Below are 22813 nucleotides of genomic sequence, written 5' to 3'. Positions count from 1 at the left end.
ATGTGGCCTCACCAGTGCCAAATAAAGAGGAATAATCACTTCCCTAGATTTGCTGGCAGCGTTCCTACTCATGCACCCCAATATGTTTGCGCCTTCTTGGTGACAAAAGCACACTCCTGAATGGTATCCTGCTTTTCATCCATTGTAATCCCTAGATCCTTTTTTCAGTACTACTGCTTAGCCAGTTGGTCCTCAGCATCTAGCAGTGCTTGAGATTCTTCCGTCCCAGGTGCAGGACTCTGCACTTGTCTTTGTTAAACCTCATCAGTTTTCTTTTGGTTCAATCTTCCAATTTGTCTAAGTTACTCTGGATCTTGTCCCTATTCTACAGTGTATCTAGCTCTTCTCCTAGCTTAGTGTCATCCACGAACTTGCTGAGGAAGCAATCTATCCCCTCATGTAGGTCATTAATAAGGATGTTGAACAAAACTGGCCCCAGAACCAATCCTTGGGGCACTCAACTTGATACCACCCCAACCAGACATCGAGCTGTTGATCCTACCTGATAAGCCCGATAATCTTGCTAGCTTTCTATCCACCGTATAGTCCATTTATCCAATCCATATTTCTTTAATTTGCTGGCAAGAATACATACATTCCTGTTGTATCAAATATCTGGGAGAGAGCAGTGTTTCACTAAAGTGCTCTCATTGCTCCAACTTACAGGCCAGAGCCAGGCACAACAGAGATCTGTGCCTAAAAATGATACTACTGGAGAAATCTCTTCAGCCTTCAGGAGAGGACTCTTCCAGTCACCAGAAAACAGGTACCAAAGACAAGGCTCAGACTTCCACGAATGTGAGGAAGCAGGCCTCCTTCTTGTCTGACCAGGATTCTTGCCTGCGGTGCTTGAGAGCTTGCCTACGGTGCTGAATTCGACCAGAATCAGCACTGCTGACAAGACAGGCACCTTATGTATCGGCACAGATGCTAGTTGTGCAGAACCTGGCGGACACTCTGAAGTGAGACCAAGTCTCTACAATGGCACCGCCAACACAAACCTCAGACCCAGCACCAAAGCCAGCTTGTTCCAGTGTGCAGCTCCCACCAGCACTGATGGTGGCACAGATTGTAGCATCAACACAGAAATCACCCAGAAAGGCTAACGTGGCACTGAAGTGGACCACAATGAAGCGGCCTTCAGCACCAATACAATTCCTCCAACATGAGAAGTCTACTTAGTGCTGCAATCACTGCTTTTCAGCACTGGCTGTTCTCCTAATAGTAGATCAGAACTGCTGCCTCTGACTCTAGTACCAGCACTCTTGTACAGCGAACTAGATACAGGAGAACAGGTTCTCTTTCTAATATTAATCACCCAGTCAAAGAAAACATCCCTGGGAGCTTGGGCTTTTCAAAAGAGTGGCCATGCTGCAGGAATTTGACCTACAGGAAATGCCGGAGAATCAACATAAACTCTTACCTTGAGTAATTCAAAATATATGCAAAGACCAAGCATACGTCATGTTTGTAGTACCAATGTGGCCCAAACTGACTTGGTTCCCTTACCTCAAGCGACTGGCACCTTGAAATCTGCGCTTGCTATCACACCGCCTGGATCTTTTATTGCAAGTATATCTGAATCCAACAACTCTTCATCTCAAAACCTGGTTGCTCCAGGGCTCCATCATGCTAAAGAGACCTGCTCAGAGTAAAACAAATATTTATAAATAGCAATAGCCCCACAACTAAAAGACTTATCTGTACAAATGGACCAATTCATATGGCTATAGTAGGACTGGCTGTCCTCTCCCCTCTGTCCTGGGCACTGTTCCAAATCCCATTACCTCAGGATGGACACTGCTCTACAGACACCTAAAGTGGAGCCTCCCACAGGGACAGTACTTGAAGAAGAGGGTAGTTACTCACCTTGTACATTAACAGTTGTTCTTCGAGATGTATGCTTGGCTATCCTCCCCTACTTTGGAGGCCATATATAGATTGTCCCAGCAGAGAAGAACAGAGGGAACTGCATCATGTGCACAGTCAGAGGGTGCCAATGGACCACGAGATGCCTTCTACGCATGCTCTGTGTTGCAGGGCACTGCTACAGAAAAACCTCTGATTGCCAGTGCAAGAGTGCATCAGCACCTAAAGTGGCACACCCACAGGGGAACATATCCCAAAGAACCATTGTTATGCACAAGTGAGTAACTTCTTTGTTCCATGCTTAGGGCTAGCCTTAGGGGCGTGTGGGGCCCAGGACAAATCCAACCCCCCTCCAATAACCCAGATACGGGACCTGTGAAGCCTCCCATTATAGGACCCACATCTGCTCTACTGTTTCTCCCAAGTCCCATCTCTGAACCTCCCCTCCTGCCTCCGTTGCACCCCTTTGCCAAAGCCCCATCCCCTGAGCGATGTGAGTTGGGGGCTTACTAAGGAGCCTTGCACAGGATGGCAGCAGGGGTCCTCCGCACTCCCCACAGTGGTGGGAGCTGGAGCAACTCAGCAACCTGCTCTGTTCTGCCCTGCTTCCTATCTCCTGGCCTGCTGCAGTCCGCATCACCATGGTGGTAGGAAGTAAAGCACAGTCAGTCAGGAGTTGACATCAGGGTGGAGTGGAGAGGGATGCTGGGTTGCTCCAGCTGCTGTGGTAAGTGTGGGCTGAGGCCCTGCTCCAGCCTCCTCCCACCCCTCCATTCCCTTTCTGATAATTCTCTGTGCTGCCCCTGGACCCTGCCAATAAGATGATTGAGGCAGCCAGCATCTTATCCTCCAAAGCATGGGGCCTGGTGCAACTGCCCAAAAACACCCTGTGAATGGCTCTGTCCATGCCCATGCTGGAGGTAGGTTTTCTCTAATGGGCACAGACTCTTTGCATGACCTAATCTATCCTTGGATCACTCCTGTCTCTTTCTTTCTTCTGGCTCCTCCTTTTTGTCTTCAGTTTTCTCCTTCCAATCCCAGTCTCCTTGCTCAATATGTTCTGCTAACATTTTATACACAGTTTATTTAATTGGATATCATTCCACAAATTAAAATGTCTGTGTTCCTAAAATTCCTCAGGTAAGTGAGCTATTCCTATTTTTTCAGATATTAAGTGGGCAAACCGGAATCCAAGAGCATTTTTATGTGTGCTCTTTTTTTCATACTGTTTCCATACTTTTCTGTTCTCTGTTCCCTTGAAGTGTCCCTGTCAGTCAGAGCACATTACCATCCTAGAGAAGTACATATGAATTTCTCTTTTCTAGGTACCACTATGGGTCTTTTTATAACCCAGGGCTAGAATCTAAATGCCAGTTTTGCTGCCTCAAACAGTTAAGCTAGCACCTTGAATTCTCATCTAATTACTTTGAATGTCTTTCTTTACTTCCTCCTGCTGTTGCTCCCTTCACACCAATAAAGCCCAGTTTCTGGTCAGCAGTTTTCTTCTCCACATTAATTGAGGCAAAGCCCAGTGTACTAGATTATTGCTTAAGAGACAGATAATATAGGTATACTCCAAAAGGAATTCCTTCAAACTAAATAAGTCTGAAGAGAAGCTGTTCTTTCCTGTACCAGAGCACTGAATGTTTATGAATTTCTTGTAGTTATGTACAGAGTGCAAATTATCCACCAACTGGACAGCATACTTTGCATAAAATCTAGAGGGAGAGTTATCCCAATTTGCCTTGATAAACAAGCTATCCTCTTAATAGCAAAGCTTTTAAAAGAGTAATCTTATAAAAGAACTTCTCTTTCACAAAGATCTGCTTGATACATACACAAAACAATCTGTTAATAGATGACAAGGCTTTCTGGATCTGCCCTAAAAATGACTGACCTATTTACATCTAAAAAGTAGTAGTAGTCCTGTGGCACCTTAGAGACGTACACATATATACACACTCTCTCTCTCCCACACGCCCCATCGCTCACATGAGCTTTTGTGGGCAAAGCCTACTACTTCAGGTGAGATGAGATGCAGTGGGTTTTGTCCACGACAGCTCATGATACTTTTATTTATACTCATTATTAAAGTTAAACTAACATGGCTATCCCTCTGATATGGTTTACATCTAGGATACTTCTCTGCTTTATTACAACAAGTCTTAACCCTAGTCAGATGCAAAAGAAGGAATAATATATCCTATCTGTCCCATCCACAAGGGGCATTTATTCTACCAATGTTTTGTTTATGGTAATTTGTATGTACCTAATAATAAATGCAAGTGGTGTGAGCTTGACTTGTAGCAGCTCTGACTTTTTCAATGAGCAGTCTTTAAGGTAAATTAACAGGAAAACCAAAAATGCTCTATGTTCTGAAAAGAAGTTATGTAACGCAGCATGCCTCTACAGCAATTCAAAATTTTCAGATTGCCAGATGTTTTAGGAAAGTGTATCCAGTTATTTTGGAAAAGTATTGTGTTCAGAGCACCTTCCACAACCAGCCTCAACACAGACCGAGTATAGCTACCATCATACAAAAAAGTATTGCTTTTGTATAATGGGGAAGTAAATTTTTTTATTTTAAAATATCTTTTTCCATGCTAAAATAGTAGATATTATTTTATTTTATTGTTTGCAGTTGATTCATTTTTAGCTAATAATTAGGACTTTTTTTGTTTTAAATCAGAAATTATGGAGAAGTCGGGTGAAGAAGGAATGCCTGATCTTGCTCATGTAATGCGCATTTTATCCGCTGAGAATATCCCAAATTTGCCACCTGGGGGTGGTCTACCGGGCAAGTAAGTATAATTCATGGCTTTTAGAAATTATAATTTTGAATACAAATCGAACTACATGTTTCTTCATTAACTAAAGACTTGCCTATCTTTAGTAGAGGAGATATACAAACTTTAAGTTAAACTAATCCTGTGTTTGCATTATGGCAAATACCTGCAATAATTTCTATTTTGTCACTACCGGCTTCCCACTCCATCTCTAATGGGGAAAATAGACTGTATTTTGAGATTTGGCTATTGGCTTACAATCCCATACAATTGCACTTAAAGGTATAAAATTTGGCTTTTTAGGCCAAGTCCACACTGGCAAGTTACTGTAAAGTAAGTCAATCCCCAGTGCTGTAAATTTTGAGGTGTCCACACTGGCAAGGCACGTAATGCACAGTAGCTCTGTAGTTACTGCACTCAAGGTAAACCACTTCGGCGAGAAGCATACAGCTTTCTGTTGTTTGGATACAGTGATGAGGTCCCCGTGGGGACACTCTGGTGTAGTACTGCATTGTGACTGGCCTCTGGCACTCTTCTCACGATGTCTGCCTCTCTGGACATCTGTTTGATCCCCCTTTACTGCCCTGTTCTCAGGTGACCAAACCTCAGACCCCCCTCTTTGTGTTCTTTTTCAAATTTGAAAGTTCTCTTGTTTGCTCAGCAATCCGTGGTGTGTTCTCAGTGCATCTTTCCAGTTGGCCATGCTTGCATCAGGAGATCTCTTCCTGGAGCCGTGCCAAGGTTTTGGACATCATTAGTACCTGGGGAGAGGAGGCAGTCTAGTTCCAGCTGCACTCCAGCCTGAAGAATTATGATTGCTACAGGCAGATCTCAAGATGCATGACTGAAAGGGGCCATGACTGGAACACACTGCAGTGCAGGGTCAAGGTGAAGGAACTGATAAATGCCTACCACAAGGTGTGGGAAGCAAACTGCTGCTCCTATGCTGTGCCCGTGCCTTGATGGTTCTACAAAGAGCTGGATGATATAGTTGGAGGTGACCTACCTCCACTCTGAAGACCCCTATGGATATTTCGGGGACTGAAGGGCCATCCAACAGTGGACTGAGATAGGAGGAGGAAATCATGGACAAGTGTGCTGAGGGGCACCCACAGCCAGAGGAAGACTTTGCATCCATAGAATCTTGTAGTCAGGACCCGTTTTATACCCCTAATGAGGCAAACCAGTTGCAGCCCTCCGAGGCGCAGATGATGTGCCTGGTGAGTTGAGTCCCTGGAAACATTCAAGCAAGTTGCAGGAATGGGAGAGTTACAGGAAGAAGGCTTTGTTCTGTAGCTGCTACCAGCACAGGGCTCCTCAGACACTGAGCAAGGGATTGATGCAATCTCTTACTTCATGGTAATCTGCCTCATGGATCCCATCGTAAATGCCATGCAGCTGCTAGACCAGGTGTCTGTGCACGTTTAGTGGAAATACTATTGCACTCATCGTTCCCTAAAGGCTGACATTACGTTGCAATGTTCCATCAGCGGGGGATCGTGGGCTACCATCATTGCACAAAGACAAGCTGTATATGGTCCAGGACAGAACCCACAGTTGAGCAAAAGACCCTCTTTTGCTTCCTTTCTTACTGTAAGGAGTGAAATTTTTTCCAGGATGAGAACAGCCTGTGGAAATGAATCACACCTGTTCAGGGTACAGTATGGCTCTACATGAATGGACACCTCTGCTCTCTGGTACAAATGAGAATCCTGGCCCCACTGCACCAAGGCATTCCCCATCCCTGATGATAAACTCACCATTGTGGGGTTCCTTCCATCATTGTTCCAGAGCGAGCACACACAAGAACCCCACAGTCAGTCAGTGCTAAGTGTGTGAATAGTGCAAGTGTTTAAAAGGGGTCAGGGCAATGCTGTATCTAGTGTCAACAATGGATCCTCTGTAACATGTTGCAAATGTGCAGCTGACCTTTGCATGTGGATCTGAAGTGGTAACGCCTATGGAGAAGCTCAAAAAAGCCAGAATGTACCCCCACAGGATTCGAGAGGAATTTTTGCATTTTTCTGGAGTCATGCTGTTGCCAAATAGAAAGAATTGAAAGAAAAGAGGGAGTGTAAGGAGAACATGGAGCAGCTTGTAAACATTTAGAGCACCAAGCAAACATGTTGCAGGTGTTGCTAGCGCTGCAGACAGAACAACTGCGCAACCAGTCCCTCCTCTCCTCCCTCCCCACAGCTGGCATCCCCAAACCATTTTCCATATACCCCTCTGTCACTGCCAATGCAATTTGGCCACCATTGGTCTGGGAAGAAAGCCCTCTTGCAGCTTCCTAAACAGGCCCATGTTCCAAAAGATGCTAGCCAGTGTTAATGTTCACAAAACCCCCATGCTGATCTACAAGGGCTTGCAGAACCATGGAGAAATACCCCTTGTAGTGAATGTACTCAGAGGCTAGATGGTGTGATGCCAGAATTGGAATGTGTATGCCATCACCCCACTGCAGTTTGGGAAGCCCGTCTGTGCAAAACCTTCTACTTCAAGTCATGCTCTTTTGGAGCAGGATGTGATTGATGGACTTGCACACTTCCAGCAGCACGATTCCAACCATTGACTTTCCAACTCCAAACTGATTGGCGACTGAGTGAAGGGCAGGGTAGCTCTCATTCATGTGTCCTTGCCCCGCAGGATAGGACCCAACTCAGCGCACAGTTCCATGAACGCGACTTTCTCAAAAATTCTGCAGCCATTGCTTTTCATCCCAGGCTTGCATCCCACGATTCAGTGCTTGTTTCCCAAGACCAAAAGCAGAATTCCACTATAGACAGCACCTCCATGTATGCCACAAGAAATCTTGTGTGGTATGTACTATATACCAATTCCTCATCGTTACTTTGCAGCTTCAGGAATAATCCAACTGCCATTTGTGATGTATTAGTGAGACCTATCGACGTTTTTGTTAACAGCTGGGCATTCATTCCCGCAGACCGAGGAGGCAGAGGGAGCAGTACAGAAGCAGTTGAAAGATATTGCCAAAAAGAAGCACGGGGAATTGCTGGGATGCAAAGTGATGCATGACAGGGCATTGGGACAGAACCCTGGAAGATCTGTGCCTCTGTTTCATCTTCCTGCAAACCTATACGGCAGAAGAGGAAGAGATGCTTTGTGGGATAGCTGCCTAGAGTTCACCGCTCCAAAAGCAGTTGTATATGCCATAAATGGGATCACGCTACAGCACTGGTGGCTGACAGTGCAGACACCCAACAGCGTTTCACTGCTGTGCTCTGTGAGCAATGATGTAACTGCCAGCACTTTACATCTGCCAGTTGATCATGGCTTTAGCTCTTTATATTTGTTCACTAACTAAGGAAAATGATAGCATAGAAAACTGGCCATTTTTATGTTGCTGTGAATCTTTGGCTTCAGGGCTCAGTGGGTACTCAGGTCAGTGTCAGCCTAGTTGCCTCTTTGAAGAAAAAATGAACTCGTTTTGCTTAATGTGTCAGCCTGAAAAGATCAAAAGGTAGAAAGCACTTCTCAGTATTAAAATTGTGAAATGTTTTGTAAAGTGACATTTTAGGAAAGTTTGAGGTAAGCCTTTTGATAGGGCACCAGGTTTTTTGCTAATGATTGTGCGTGTGAGAGACTGGTACTACAAGCTCAAAATTCTAGAGAATTTTAGTGAACTTTTGTTCTTATTTCTTAAGGCATTATTAAACCAAGGTATAGAATTGTTTAAAATCTTCTACATTGGATTCCTGTATATAGCATAATTTTCCAGCATAAGTCTCAAAATATAATTTAAAAAATATATATTTTCACATTTCACAGTTTATGGTAAGATCACCTTAATAATTCTTAGAGTATTAGGGCTAAGATGAAGGTATGGATTTATTCCAGAACTACTATAATTAAACTTGCGGCATTTTGCATGTACATAGTGGGAATTTCTGAAATGTGCAAACAACTCTGAAGATGTAGCAGGATAAAAACCTGACATATAGGCAGTGGCTGGGAAGCAGTAATTCAGAAGAAGAAAATGTGGTTTGAATACAAATCTAAGCCTTGAAAAATGCTTCATTACCATTAACTAAACTTTTAAATTCAGGGAAGACAAACAGGTCTAGTCATGAAATCTCTCTTCATTTATGTTGTAGAGTGTTCAAATTTGTAAGACATTTCTCTGCTGTATTAAGGTTTCTTTTTCATTTTTAGGCGTAATATTATAGAAGCTGTATATAACAGGCTGAATCCACACAGAGAGAATGATGGGGTAAGTTTGACTTTGGGGACTTAGAATACATTAATAACGAGGAAACCATAATATTTAAATGCAGGTGGTGTGCAGATCACCATTTAAATATTCTGTAGTTAAATGCGCATGTGTTTAAATAGTCAGTATATATTTTGTTACATTACTGTTGAAGAATTTTATTGTTAAAGGGATGGATAGGTGTGTTTGATTCCCAATTCTGAAGACTTAATTTTTAATATAAATGACTGCTTCTGCTTTTCACTGAAGACAATGGAGCCGCACTTTAAGAGGAGGTGGTAGTTTAAATTCACTGTGCTTTTGAAGTAAGTAATGAGATGTAATTTTGTTAGGTGTCCTATAGTTGAAAACCTAGCATCAATTCTGGGTCCTTCTAAGAACCATGTTCATGTAAAAAATGTTGTTGTGTGTGCACTGAGTGAAAAGGGTCATGGTAGTGATACTGGCTATAAATTTTTTTAGTATGTTACACAGATTATTTTAATGAAGATTAGACAATTTCAGTTTTGAAGATCGTTTGTGAAGTAGCCTAGAACCCTTATAATTTACACTTGAATGAAAGTAAGAAGTTGTTGGTTCATTCCTGATTTAATTTTAAATGAATTATTTTCACTGCCTGTTTAACTCCTGGACAATTGAGCTTTCATATCCTTTAAACATTCAATTAGAGAAAAAACCCTATAACCCTATGAAATGTAATGGGTTTTTGTAAATGCTTAAATTACTGGATTTAGTAAGAAATAAATATGAAATTATACTTTAACATCTGTTTTGCTAAGTAATTGTAACACTCATTCCATGTCAATCAACTCCATAGTGACAGATTGGTATAGAGACTTAATGTCTAGGAGACTAACATTGTTTTTTTTAGACTTGTTTAGATAGAAACTGATAAAAGACAGATCATTTCTTATTGCTTAGCAAAATGTCACCTCTCACCCAGGGTGGTCCATCCCTGAACTATTCTGTAAAGCTGCTATCCAGTGCTTTAAATGGTCCCCAGCAATCAGACATGCTGAGATGCTTTAAAAATTGAGTCCACAAGTGAAGGCTGTGGTGAGGCAACAATGGTTAGGGATATAAAATTTTATTTAACCAGTTGGAAATTTTTCTGAATCTACTTGTGCATATAACTTGCCTCTGTATAACTACATGATATTACTGTTACTGTCCTTGTTTCCCTCCATCTATCTTCCTTCTGTTGGCTGTTAGCTTGATACGTTGTGTTAAGAGTGTGACACAAATGCAGTGGTGGTAACTGTTATGCCAACAATAAAATTGCTAGAAAACTTTCTAAGTAGACGTGGCCTTATAGTGCAAGCTCTTCAGGGTAGGAATGTCTTTCCATGTCTCTATATAGAGCCTAGCACAGGCTTGACTCTGATTGGGGTCTTTGTATGCTATCACAATAGAAATAAATAGCTAATGGCTTCATTGTCCCATCTGACTTTTTAAAAATTAAAATGTTTAGTTTATATTATTCTTTTTGTCTTGAATCAAAAGGTTAGAGCTAATTTTTATATCTATAATCCCTTTGAACTGTGCCTCAGTTCCTCCCAAAAATAATGCAGTTTACTCCCAAGGCTGTCGGCTGTCTTCATATGCTCAAACATCTGTTTGTTTCCTAATTCTTTCAAGTAACTCTCTGTGCAACCCACCATATCTCCTAACAGTTGGAACAATACATTTTTTCTCCTCTTTAATGTCTTTTTCCCCACTTGCAAAACCAAAGCTATTTAGGATTAATTAACACACCCAATTCAGAACATTTACAATGAAAAGAATAAGTCCATCTCCTCTGTCAGATGATTATTATACCTGGCGTTGCTGTAGCATATTTTTGATAGAGCAAGACTTCTAAAGGAAAATGCAAAGGGCCAAATTTATTTAAAATGTGTGTAGCTCCACAGACAAAAACCGACGTATACAAGTATGTTAAGCATTCTCTCAGCTACTCATGAATTGCCAGTCTGAGTCATGGGCCAGTCTTATTAGTATTTAAATATTACCTATTTGTATTTTATTAAACTGCGGGGTTTTTAACACAAGTGTGGATATAGTAGGGATAGTGAAAATAAAGGAGGGCAGCATTAATATTAAATGTTACTTTTTGCATAACAGAGTATTCAAATATATGAGCAGTACAGTACAATGTACTTTTTTGGGGCTATGTAAATGTTTTTCCTGCTAGAATTGAATAAAATCCCTGTTTTAAGGGAAATCTGTAATCTTTGAGTGTTAAAGGATGCCTGATAGTCCCAAGAAGTCACTTCAGCTTTGAGCCTTTGATAGGAATATCTCCTTTTTTTGGCAATAGCATTATTTCCCTTCTCTGTCTGGTATGATATGACTTGGAGGAGGAAATTCAGTGCTGCCATTGGGCAACAGCAAATGAAAGGTACCTTCTTTTTCATTACGAGGTGCAGAGTCTAGTACTTCATTTGCTGTGCTAAACCTGACAGTCTCGGTCAGTATTTTGCAACCTTTGTGATACCAGGGACTGATGTGCTGCCTTCTTAAACTATGTCAGGAGAAGATTGCCAACCCAAGATTGTCTAAGAGGATCCCAGAATCAGAATCCATCTCCCAGTGGCTACTGAAACCAATCCACCTGCTAAAAGTCTAGTCAGCACTAAAGCAGCAGTGAGGCTAAGGCAGACTCCCTACCAGTGTTCCCTGTAAGCTGTGTGCTTGGGCAACCACCCAGGACATATTCAGATACCTCCTAGTTAAGTTCCCACAGCCAGCAGCATGCAATTCTAGTAGTGGTGCATATCCACACAATCCTCAGTGCGCATTGCAAAATTTATTCTGTACATGAATGGAAAAAATAGAGGGAACATTGCACCTTACCTATCCTGTCTCTAAACGGCTCCCGAATGAGACCAGCACATCCCTTTGTCTCATAGGTGCATGGGTATCCAGGAAGTCTCTGTGTGCTGCCCCTGCTCCAAGTGCTGACCCCACAGCTCCTATTGGCTAGGAACTGCAGCCAATGGGAACTGCAAGGGTGGTGTCGGTGTGCACAGGCAGCATGCAGAGGCTCCTGCCTACAATCCAGACATGGCAGCCACTTCCCAGAGCCAACTGAGGTAAGTGCTGCCCAGCCAGAGTTCTTCCCACATCCCAATCTTTTGCCCTGAATCAGAACTGAATCCCACATCCATACTCCCTCAGAGCCTGCTCCTTAAACCTTCTTCTTGCACCATTGCCCCAGGCTTAGCCTACACCCCTTTGAGTGATTAGACAATTGTCAACCCATGTCAGGGAGATGTCAGGTACCCATCTCTGGTCTAGGTATGTAATAGTATAGTTGATTAACTGATAAGGAAAAGCTTATAGGTTAATGCTATAGACTACACATATTCCTCTCCCCTCCTTCTCCCATCCCCCCACTTGCCAGTACATTTTTTAGCAGGCTGGCCAGCAGCCTGGCTCAGTCCTGGCTTGAAACATGTCCGGGACCTACCCCTGCTGCGGCTCTGCATTTAAAGTGTATTCGAGCCGGTCGGGCAGGCAGCCCAGCTCAGTTCTGGCTCATGACTCAGACCCACTGCTGCCAACACATGCTGCTGCCTCTGTATCAGAGGCAGCAGCATAGCATGATAGGCAGCTGGTCCATGAGGGGAGCTGGTTTTTAAACTGGCTCTCCTCGCGGACCAGCTCCCATCTGGCACCCTCTGACACAGAGGCAGCAGTGTGGAGTGACAGGGGGCTTCTCAGGAGTCAGGCTGGAGCACACTGGCTGCCAGCCCTGCCCTTGGGGACTATAGAATAATCGACTAACTGATAAGAATTCTTGAGGTTACGCAACTATTCAGTTAACCGATATTTAACATCCCTACTCTGATCCATGGACCGGTCCTTGAGAAACACTGTTCTAGGACACTGCTACATTCACTCTCCTTGCTAATTGGATTTCCCTTCAGTTTCTTGAGCTTGATGCTTAGAAAAGAAAACAATAAGGAGTGATTGCATTATTAGTTAATATGCTCCAGCAAGTTTTAGGAAATCAGCCTGCAAAATATTCTCCATGCTGTGAAAGCATAACTGGAGTGCCCCAACAAACCTGAATTCAATCAAATACCAAAGGAAAGGGCTGGATACCTACAACATGCCTAATTGGTGAAGGCTTCTAAAGTGTGTTTAAAAATGAAATATGGACTTTGATCACAGTGCTCCTAGTACAAGTCCTGTTATAGCAAAAGCAGAGCTTTATATTAAAAATTATGGGACAGATTCATAGCTAGTGTTAATTTGCTCAGTCTGGAGCTGCACTGATTTTACATTGCTGAGAGTCTGATCCCAGTTTTGTGTACTGTATTCTTATGAAGACTAAGAAAAATGTTTATATCTGTTTAATATTTTTCTATATGCAATATTGCTGTAATGATCTTTGAAACGCCATACTTATGACAACATTCAGAAATCTTAATTTAGTAGTGCGAAATATATTTATCAACATTCCATGTAATTTGTACTGTGTTGATAGTCATTATATACAGATATGATTTGCAATGCATATTTTAATGTATAGTCAACAAAATATATAGTGTGGGATAAAACTTGAACTGATGAAATTAAGTGAAAGGTATGAATTTTTGAGTTGTCAGTGACTGGTTTGTAACAGTATACTGCCATGTGAACAGCTTAAGTAAAAAGTAGTCTTCATTTGATGACACATGATCCTGATGAACCAAAAATTTTCAGAAAGCATTTTTATCAATATTTTCTCAAAGCACAGGTTTCTGTGTATTTCTCACAATTATAGAGCCTTTTATTTAAACTGTAGTCAAGCCCAATTTTTTTTCCCACAGATCTAGTTTACTTTCTTTTTTGGGGGGTAACTATTTAATTTATCAGAGATATTTCTGTTAAATAATAACTTAGGAGCAAATTCTTCACAAAATGCACAGCCTGTATAAGCTTACACTGTACTAGAAGAGATCTGTAGAGGAAGAAATCCTTCCTATAATGTTTCATAGTTATATTGTGGGTGATATTGGAGCATCCAAGATGCAGTTGTCACTGCATTCTTGTACATCCCTTTGCGGGGTATTGCAGGTGTGGAGTGGAATTTCTGGGAACCTCTGACTCATCACGGATCCCTTAGGACCATGCTTTGTTGCAAAGAACCCCTGTTCAGCACTTCTTTGTAGTAATTTTTGCTGAATACAAGGATACCTGTGGATAGGAAGGTGAAGACAAGATATGTTCTGTAATAGAACTACAAATGCTGTATCGTAATCAGTGCAATCAAAATAAATAGTATAATGTAGTTCTGCTAACTTGCATCTGATATTCTCAAAGCTGTTGTACCTGAAAAATTTAAAATCAAAACAACTTATAAAATTATTTTGTTATCATGCTACCAGAAAAAATCATTAGCAACTAGCTAAAATGTAATAGAGTAGTTATTTTACTAATAAAATGTTGGATTGTTCTCAAATACTCTCTTCTGTATTTTTCAGTTCTTTAGTTCTTTATACCATTCACTGTGTACTTGACTAGGGCCCCAGTTCAGCAAGGCATTTAAGCACATAGTTTTAAGCACCAGTGGTTTTTAAGCTAGGCCTACGCTTAAGCACTTTGCTTAATAGGATCCTAAGCTATTAAAGGAGCTCATCATTAGTTTGTAATCATTTATGCATAATTTAAAAAAATCTTACAGCTGTAGTTTTCATATCTGGAAAAATATGCTATATAATCTGCACAGATTTACAACTGTATTATGCTGTTCCAGTAATAAAGCTCCTATGAAAAGGAAGCTAACATACATTCACCATGATTGCCTTTTTTTTTTTTTTTTTTTTTTTTTTTTTTTTGCTGCTTAACATAAAACACACTCAAATACTGATTTAGCTATTTGTTTTTATGCTCACTGTAGCAGGAACAATGCTTAGAAGCATTTATTGATCCTCAGAGTATTCGTATTGGTCTGCCAAAAACTTTCCCAGCCTGACAAGTCATGAAATCCACCATTTTTAAGTGTGCGTGTTTGTGTCTCCTCTAATATCAATTAGCTGTGTGTGTGTGTTTAAAAAAATTCCATATATGGAATGAGCAGGGAGAGAATATGTAATATTTTGAAATTCTACAAACCTTAAAAATAATAATCATCTCCTCTATGATAGTTGTTGTATGTAAAGTGCTTTCAACAGTTGAATAATTAAGGAATTATGTAACTAACACTAGCCATCCCAGTCCTGATTAATTCTAAGAAGTTGTATGAATCTGATTATGTTGCTAAACAATTACTGATTTCACTCTTGAGAAGAGTTATGATGGCTTAATTTAAAAGCTGAAAATACCATATTTGTCCTTTTACTCAAGTCAATGTGTTTAACTTTAATTGTGGCTGAGTCTACACTAAATTTATGTACCAGCAGCATTCTGGGGTATGACATTCACACACGAGTGCTCTACATGTGCCTGGTATAGATGTAGTTCGATTGCTTGAGGAATGCTCCTGTCAGCCTGGCTTATCGGTTAGGTAGGTGATATTCCTACAATAATGAACAAACCTCTTCCATCACTGTACACTGCATTTATACTAGGCGGTGATGCTAACACAGCTGTTGCAGTATAGCTATTTTTCCACAGCTTCCACCATTGCAGCTTCCCTTGAATGTAGAATTGTGAACTGTCAGCACCAACTACTTGATACTCAGTGTGTTAAATTTCACAGAACAGTGAACCTCAATGGAGTATCAGTTATTAACATTTTATGTACTATAAAATAAAGAAAATGGCATCAACAATTTAAAGTTATTCTGATTACTGGAATTGAAAGTTAGAGAAAAGATAGTAGCCAGTATTTGCATGAACCCCCTGGAATTTAGCCTTGGAAAGATTAGGATTTCAAGCTTTCAGGTAGCTTACAGTGTTGGCTTCAGCACTGAAAGCGCTCTAGAATAGAGGCCTTTAAAATCAGGAAATCAGGCAGAGGGAAAGCATAAATGTCAATCAGGATGATTTGTCTTCAGAGTCTGTGTCATGAGATTCCAGTGATATCTAGCTTTTATTTCTATCATTACAGTTTGTGAGGCATCAATAATTAAAATATCTTCTGGTCCTTCAAAACAATAGAACTGTTTTGACACTAATTCCAAGCTTAAAATAACCAGTTTTGAGCTCAGACCTATGCAGTTTTTTATCCCTGCACAAGCACTCACAATTATATACTAACACATGCGTGAGCAAAATATCCAGCCCTCCAAACATTTTCCTCCAGTCTGCCATGATTGTCCAGGCTGGGGATGGAGAAAAATTTGCTGCGGGACACGCAGGCTCAGGCATCACCCACGCTGCTCCCAGAAGCACAATAGTTGGCTGTTGCTGGCTGGCATGTGTCTATGCTCCCATTGGGTTAGAGAGCAGTGGATTTCCACATGCTGCCCACACCCTCAGCGCCATCCTCACAGCTCCCATTGGCTGGAAACGAGCCAATAAAACTGTGAGGGCGGTGTTTATAGGCATGGTCAGCATGTGAAGACCTGCTACTCCCCTTCCTCCAAGGGCTGCATAGAGATGCGCTAGCAGCAGCTGGCAGGAGTGGTGTGGGGCCACTCAGTCTGCTTGCCTGAGTGGACGGCTGTACTGCCATTCGGGAGCCACCTCTTTTGGTGTCTCCTGGCCAGAGCCTGCACTTGGCATCTTCTCCTGCCCCCATATCCCTGCCGCAAGTCAGAATCCCATCCTGCACTCAAACTCTATCCGAAACCCTGCACCCCATCCATTAATAAAATAGAAAAATGCAGCCTGTGACGACTTGCCAAATTCTTGCAGTACGTCTCTTTTCCCCCCCCCCCCAAATTTTTTCCCACCTGTGAACTAACGAGGGTTATTTTGGTTTCCTTTACCCCTTGAGTTGAAGTAGTGTGCAACACTTCTGCAGCTTGGGTGGAGGGAGGATTTCTTCCTATATCTTAGTCCAGTATTCAAGATGGGTGCCTACATTCAAGGTGTTGGATTTGGCTTTAGCTAGATATTCTGGATATTAATTTGCCTGAGAGCAGCTTGGGAAGAAATATTGCTAGATCATTAGCATTTTTATGAAACAGTCTTTTTTGTGATGCTGATTAGCAATAATTTGACCCTCTATCTGTTGCATGTGCATATGAAGAAAATTAGATTGCAAGTATCAAAGTATTTTTGTTTTGCATTGCTTATCATGGTGAATTCTGGTACTACAGCATCCATAGTTAGTTGGCAGTTAATATTTTTTAATTAAGCTGTACACATGGAGCGTATATTGCTACTGAATCAATAGTAGGTAACATTTTAAAATATTGACTTGATGGGTCAATGGTTACTGTAAATTTAAATTGCTAACTACTTCACTCTTCGGTTTCCTGTGAAGTCAGTTTTTGCCAGACAGTTGTGGGACAAAGAACACAGTTTGAACTAACGGCAGATTTATTCAGTGTCATCTTTTTGACAGTGTTCTTTGTGCCTCACATAAAGTTGATATAAGTGTTTGTCAATACTGTAACTATTATAGAGACAACTTAAATACAAGGTGTTTTCCTAAATGTACATTCTAAAATAAATTAACACGGATCAAATAGTTTCATTTTAGGATAAATGTGAGAACATACGGTGTTTTTATATATACATAAGGGGGCATATAATTCCAAAATATCCTAGTTTAAGTACTGATTTTGGGGTCTTGAATCTTAAAAAAAGGACCCCGGCGAACCCGAGGAAAGTGGAACACAGGGGAAATTGGTGGAAGCTCTCAGGCAAATGAGAATTAATCATAGGGGCAACTACCGCCATCTTCTGGAGGAGATGCTGACTAGTTACAGGCTAGCTAAAATACAGGGAGAAGAGTGCACTGCTGAACCAGCTACAGCATCTACTTCTGATAATCATACTGGACCCAGTGACACAGTGGAAGACACCCAAAAAGAATCTGAGAATCATCTTGCTGAAATACGGAGCTCTAATGAAGATTCAGGGACAAATGAGACGAGTGAAAAACAGGTGTAATGTCTTTGTTTCACACAGTTGATTTGATAGCTTGATAGTTGTTCTAATGTATTCATATATCAGCACAATTTTGCATCAATTCTAGAAAGTTGGTTTGTACCTATATTTATATGTGCAGACTTTTTTTTATAAAAGTCATCCTTTTTGAGTAATTTAAAATTTGCTATTTACTATAGTTTGTATTAATAAGCAAAATATAATTATATTTTATATTATGTGTAGCAGGAAGCAGGGCATCCACGTTACTGGTTGTTGGTAGTTTTAAGGTTTTACTTTTTAAAACTCAGACACCGGTGATAGGAATTTTTGACAGAAACGAAACAGTTTTTCTTTGTAAATGCATTCCTAATGAATGCTGAATTTTAATACTTCACATATATTAATTAGCATCTTAATCCAGATACACCTTTGGTTCATATTGCTGAATTGAATTATTTCACAGCACAGTATCGTACATATTGCATGTTTGTTTCAATTGTATAAACTTCATATTATAATACTTACAAAAGTAATTATTCATTTATATGTTAGGATTTATTGTGCCAAAATTATTTCCTCAATGTATGGTTCTCTCAATTTAGACTGTATCCTCTGTTCAGTGTGAATCTTATTTTCTAGAAAACTGTATCCTTCATTATTCCATATATTGTAGCTTAATGTATATCCAACAGTGTGTGCTTAGAATTAGTGTTTAGTGTAAAACGCTCAAATTTCTTTAAATCCAAATAAAAATATGATGTGGAATAATATCTGTATGCACATGGACTTTATTTAAGTAATTTTGTTGATATAATGCTGTCTCAAACATTTTTGGAATTTCATTTGAAATATTGACAAGTGTTGGAAAATATTTGTAGCTACTGTTAACAGACAAATAAGTATTGTGACTTTATTAAACTAGCTATTCCTATAAATATTCTGGTAGTTTTTATTGTAACTCTAATCTGTAGTCTAGGAATATTTCATAGTTTTAAATTAAACACGATAAAATTGAAGTAAACAGGCTGTTGTGTATTAGGTCATGTTCTGCCTAATATTTTTTCTGATATTTCTCTTCGTTATGTGTACACACATGCACGCGCACACACATTCAAGTACATTAGTGTATTCCTATGTTGTTGTGAATATAACTTCCTGTAGTGGTTTTCTGAAATGCCATTGTAAAAAGTATGCCATTGTCAGCAATTACGAAGATATTTTGTCACAGTTTCTATTGTATTTTTGGTTGCGGTTGTTGAGTCACTTGCACAAAATTATAGCTTTTATCGTCCAACCAGGATATAATTTTTTTTTCACTATCTCAGTAAAATCCTGTGCTATCCTCTTGCTAATTTGGATTGCCAAATCTCTAAGCATTCCACAGTTTATAATTTTTTTTTAATAGTTAGTTGATGGAGTAATACACGGGGCGATTTTGTTTGGGTTTATTTTTGTTCATTGTAGTGCATTATTCTTACTTCATTAATACACACTGTAAGAAAACAGCATGGCTTCCAGAGATGAATTCCAGAAATTCTGGGCACAGAGGAATATATGGAAAAAGTAATTTTTCATGTGTGTGAATTACTGTAGAAAATGTGGCCATTCCTTTCATTCTTTGCTTGCTCATGTTCCACATTATTGTGGTGTTAAAATCCAGTTCATTGTGGATGTAGTTATTTGTATTGGTGAATATTAATATTTTTCCTCTTCTTTTCCTGTAGGGTGCTGGAGATCTAGAAGATCCGTGGTAGCCTTACAAATCTACTAAAATGCTTTTGATTCTGAAAAAAGGGGGAAAACTTAATCTGTTTTCTTCAATACAAGGGAAATATTCTGGTGGATTTCGAACATTTTGTGAAATGGGCAAAAAGATATTAGAGTTTTCCATCACTAGTTTATTTTTGTGTTTTCTGATATTGCCACTCTTAGCATTGCCTGTATTACAGTATGTTTACCAGCCTCAGGCATACTGACTCCATCTTTGTTGAACTTTTAGCCCTAAAAACTAAGGAAAAAATGATTCTTTCAGCAGATCAATATATGTACCTGAGGTGCATGGGATTACAGTTGTACTCTGAAGATACATTATGGTTCAACAAAACTTAACATATAAGCATGAAAGAGTACAAATAATTGTATGAGACATTACTTATTTCACTTTACCAAGTTGGAAGGCTTTTGCAGCTCTGTGGCTTGGAAGTAATTTCAGTTGGGCAATGCTATAAGATTTGTCATTTTTTTTTTTAATTTTCCAGTTTTATCTGTATTACCATACTGTTAGGTTCCCTTACAGTGTCCAAATTGTGATATGTTGCCTACTGCTTGCTTGATGATAAATGTATTTGGCAATAATAGAAGAAGATTTTAGGAATTTAAAACCAATAAGAATTTTATGCACGTGTACAACACATCCTTAAACTCTTGCTAGAAGAAAAAAATTAAAACCAAACTGATTAATTTATGGCTAGATGTAACTTACTTTGACATCTCACTCACTGCTGCAGGTTTTTTTAAAATTGCTAAAAATTTGCCTTTATTATATAATGTACAATGTGATTTTTGTTCTACATGTGGTTTTCTATAGTTTCCTCTAATTTTTCAGCTTAAGATACAGACAGAGGTCTTGTGTAATATGGATATAATTTTTAATTGTTTGCATTGTTTTCAAAGCTCAAATTTATCACTTTGAGATTACTATAAATACAGTTAAAATTATCTATTTTAAATCTAAGAAAATATTAAAGATATTTTCATGGGTTCAATGACCTTTCATTTTATAAGCAATGGGCATGGTACAGAGTGGCTGTCATGTAAGGTACTTGAAGATTCTTAGTTTAATTCTATTTTTGCAATAACCTAGATTTTTTTTCCTGAATTCTTTTGAGTTGTGCATGTATTGAGTCCAGTAGATGCTAAAAATGAGAGTAAAGTATTTATCTAAAAAAAGCTATTGGGGGGGGGGGGGGGAACAATGAATGTATCCATCTGTACATGATTTTCATGCTGTGGATGCCTTGTAAACATTTTCCTATTTGTTTAAACTGTGTTTCAGAGAGGATGTAATTGCCCTTGTGTGTAATTTAAGCTAATGACAGTCATCAACTGGTTTTGTGTGAAATGGAATTCATGCTATTTTTCTGTAACTTTATCCCCATGCTGAGTCTTGTAAAAACACACACTTACTTGCTGGTGCCTATGGCCAACTTTCCCAATCATTTTGATGCATTGTGTATCTAATTTTTTGTTAGGTTTTTTGTTTTGTTTTTTTTTTTTTGTTCTAGAGAGGATTATTGCCACAATATATTTTATTTATTCATTAGATTTTAGCCTTGTAAGTTAAATTGTTCTAAATGACAATGTTAACAGATATTTGTCCCTTTGCTGGGGTTTTGGGGTTGTTAAAAGATAGGGAATGAAGAATGCAAAATGGTTTATTGTTCAGACTGTCTGCTCTGGTCCAACCCTGTACTGACAGTACCTTCCCAGTATGATATTGTGATGTTTCATACAATACAGTGAACATAACCAACTTGTTATCTTCAATAAAGGATTGCTAAAACAGTGTGACACACTGCTATTTTATGCAGAAGGGATTTATGAAGAAAACAAAGTTTTATTAGCTTTGCTTTTGTGTAAAAGACACAGAGTTTGGTCCTTTGTTGACATACAAAACCATAAATCTCCGAACAAGCATCTCAGTAATGCACATAATGGTACAAGTAGTGGGATGAAATTGTCCTTGTAACTGCCGTCAACATTTCACTTGAGGTATAATTTACCCATAATTCTAGAAGTTGGAGAGTGTGAAATCAAGTCTGATTAAAAACTGCAGGTGGTGTTAAAAAAGATGATCAGGATTTGATTTTTAGACATGAATTCATGGAAGATCTCCCGGTGCAGCTGCAAAAAAACAAAAACAAAACCAAACCAAACCACAAACCGAAAAACTATCCAAATGGAACATTTTGTCAATCTCGGTGTAAATCTATAATTGTCAATAGTGGCTTTATGCTTTTTGGTGAAGTACTAGTTAGCAGTTACTTTCTAGCAATAAAAAAAAACTTCACATAGTGGATATAGGTAAATAGTAATTAATTTTGGCCTCTATTAAATGTTTATAGTGTAGTGGAATGTGTTAGGAGAGGGTGAAAATAACAAGTTGACATTTTTGTTCTTTCAGATACATAGTTTGTTGTAATTCTGTGGATGAAGTTTTAGTACGATGGATGAAGTAAGAAAACTTGAATTTTATTTGAGGCCCTATTTCTGTAGTTATATTTATTCTTCATAATATACTGTGAATAGCCTTATTGAAGTCAGTGGGACTATTCAGTTTGTGTAAAGTAAAGCATGTGTAGAAGTCTTTGCAAGATCAGAGCCTTAGTCCATACAGCTACCTCAGAAATGTAAAATAGGTTATTCCAGAGAGAGATGTCCCTGTGGGTGCTCCACAAGAGGTGTCAGTGTGCCCCTGTACTTTTCATCAGTCTTTAGAGCAGTGTCATTGGGGCTGCGCAAGCGCAGTGCTGAAGCCACGTACATTCAATGCCCTGGTATTGCACATGCAACCCCCAGTCCTGCCCATTTCTTTTCTATTATCCCTGGACAGAGACAGAGCCCTGCAGTGTTCCTCAACAACTTTGTTCCTTCGTTAACATTCTAGTTACCTTAGTAATTCTGTTCTTCTTTTTCAGTAGTTCTTAGATAGTAGTTTTCCCCTCCCTTCCCCCACAAAAGGAGTCCCCCCCCCCCCCAACCTCAGATATATAGGATGCCTGGCTCAACAGGCTTTAAACGTTGCACTTTATTGCAGTGATGCTATCTCCATCTCTGATGGGCACACTCAATGCATCTGTTGCCTGGGGGAATATTGTATCCCCACTGCAGGAAGCTCAAAGCCTGAACTCACAGGGACCTACATCTCAGGCTCTTACTACTTGAAACATCCCTT

General features: G+C 39.7%; 1 protein-coding gene across 3 annotated transcripts in view; it reads left to right on the top strand.

The window, feature by feature from the left end:
* Nucleotides 1–21426, top strand: part of PPM1B (protein phosphatase, Mg2+/Mn2+ dependent 1B) — an 87804-nt gene extending 66378 nt beyond the window's left edge. For 2 of the 3 annotated variants that reach the window (XM_075925420.1, XM_006125463.3), the window contains 3 exons: nt 4559–4670; nt 8829–8886; nt 17575–18007. In XM_075925420.1, the coding sequence (XP_075781535.1) occupies nt 4559–4670; nt 8829–8886; nt 17575–17880 (476 nt within the window). In that variant the 3' untranslated portion in view covers nt 17881–18007. Of the gene's footprint in view, nt 1–4558; nt 4671–8828; nt 8887–17574; nt 18008–19583 lie in introns of those variants that run through there. The other variant, XM_006125464.4, reaches the window with a different exon arrangement.
* Nucleotides 21427–22813: the final 1387 nt, after the last annotated feature.

Source organism: Pelodiscus sinensis, chromosome 3 (assembly GCF_049634645.1).
Source record: "Pelodiscus sinensis isolate JC-2024 chromosome 3, ASM4963464v1, whole genome shotgun sequence".
Classification (NCBI taxonomy): Eukaryota; Metazoa; Chordata; order Testudines; family Trionychidae; genus Pelodiscus; species Pelodiscus sinensis.
Note: the sequence above shows the minus strand (reverse complement) of the source record. Positions and strands in the feature narration are given on the sequence as shown.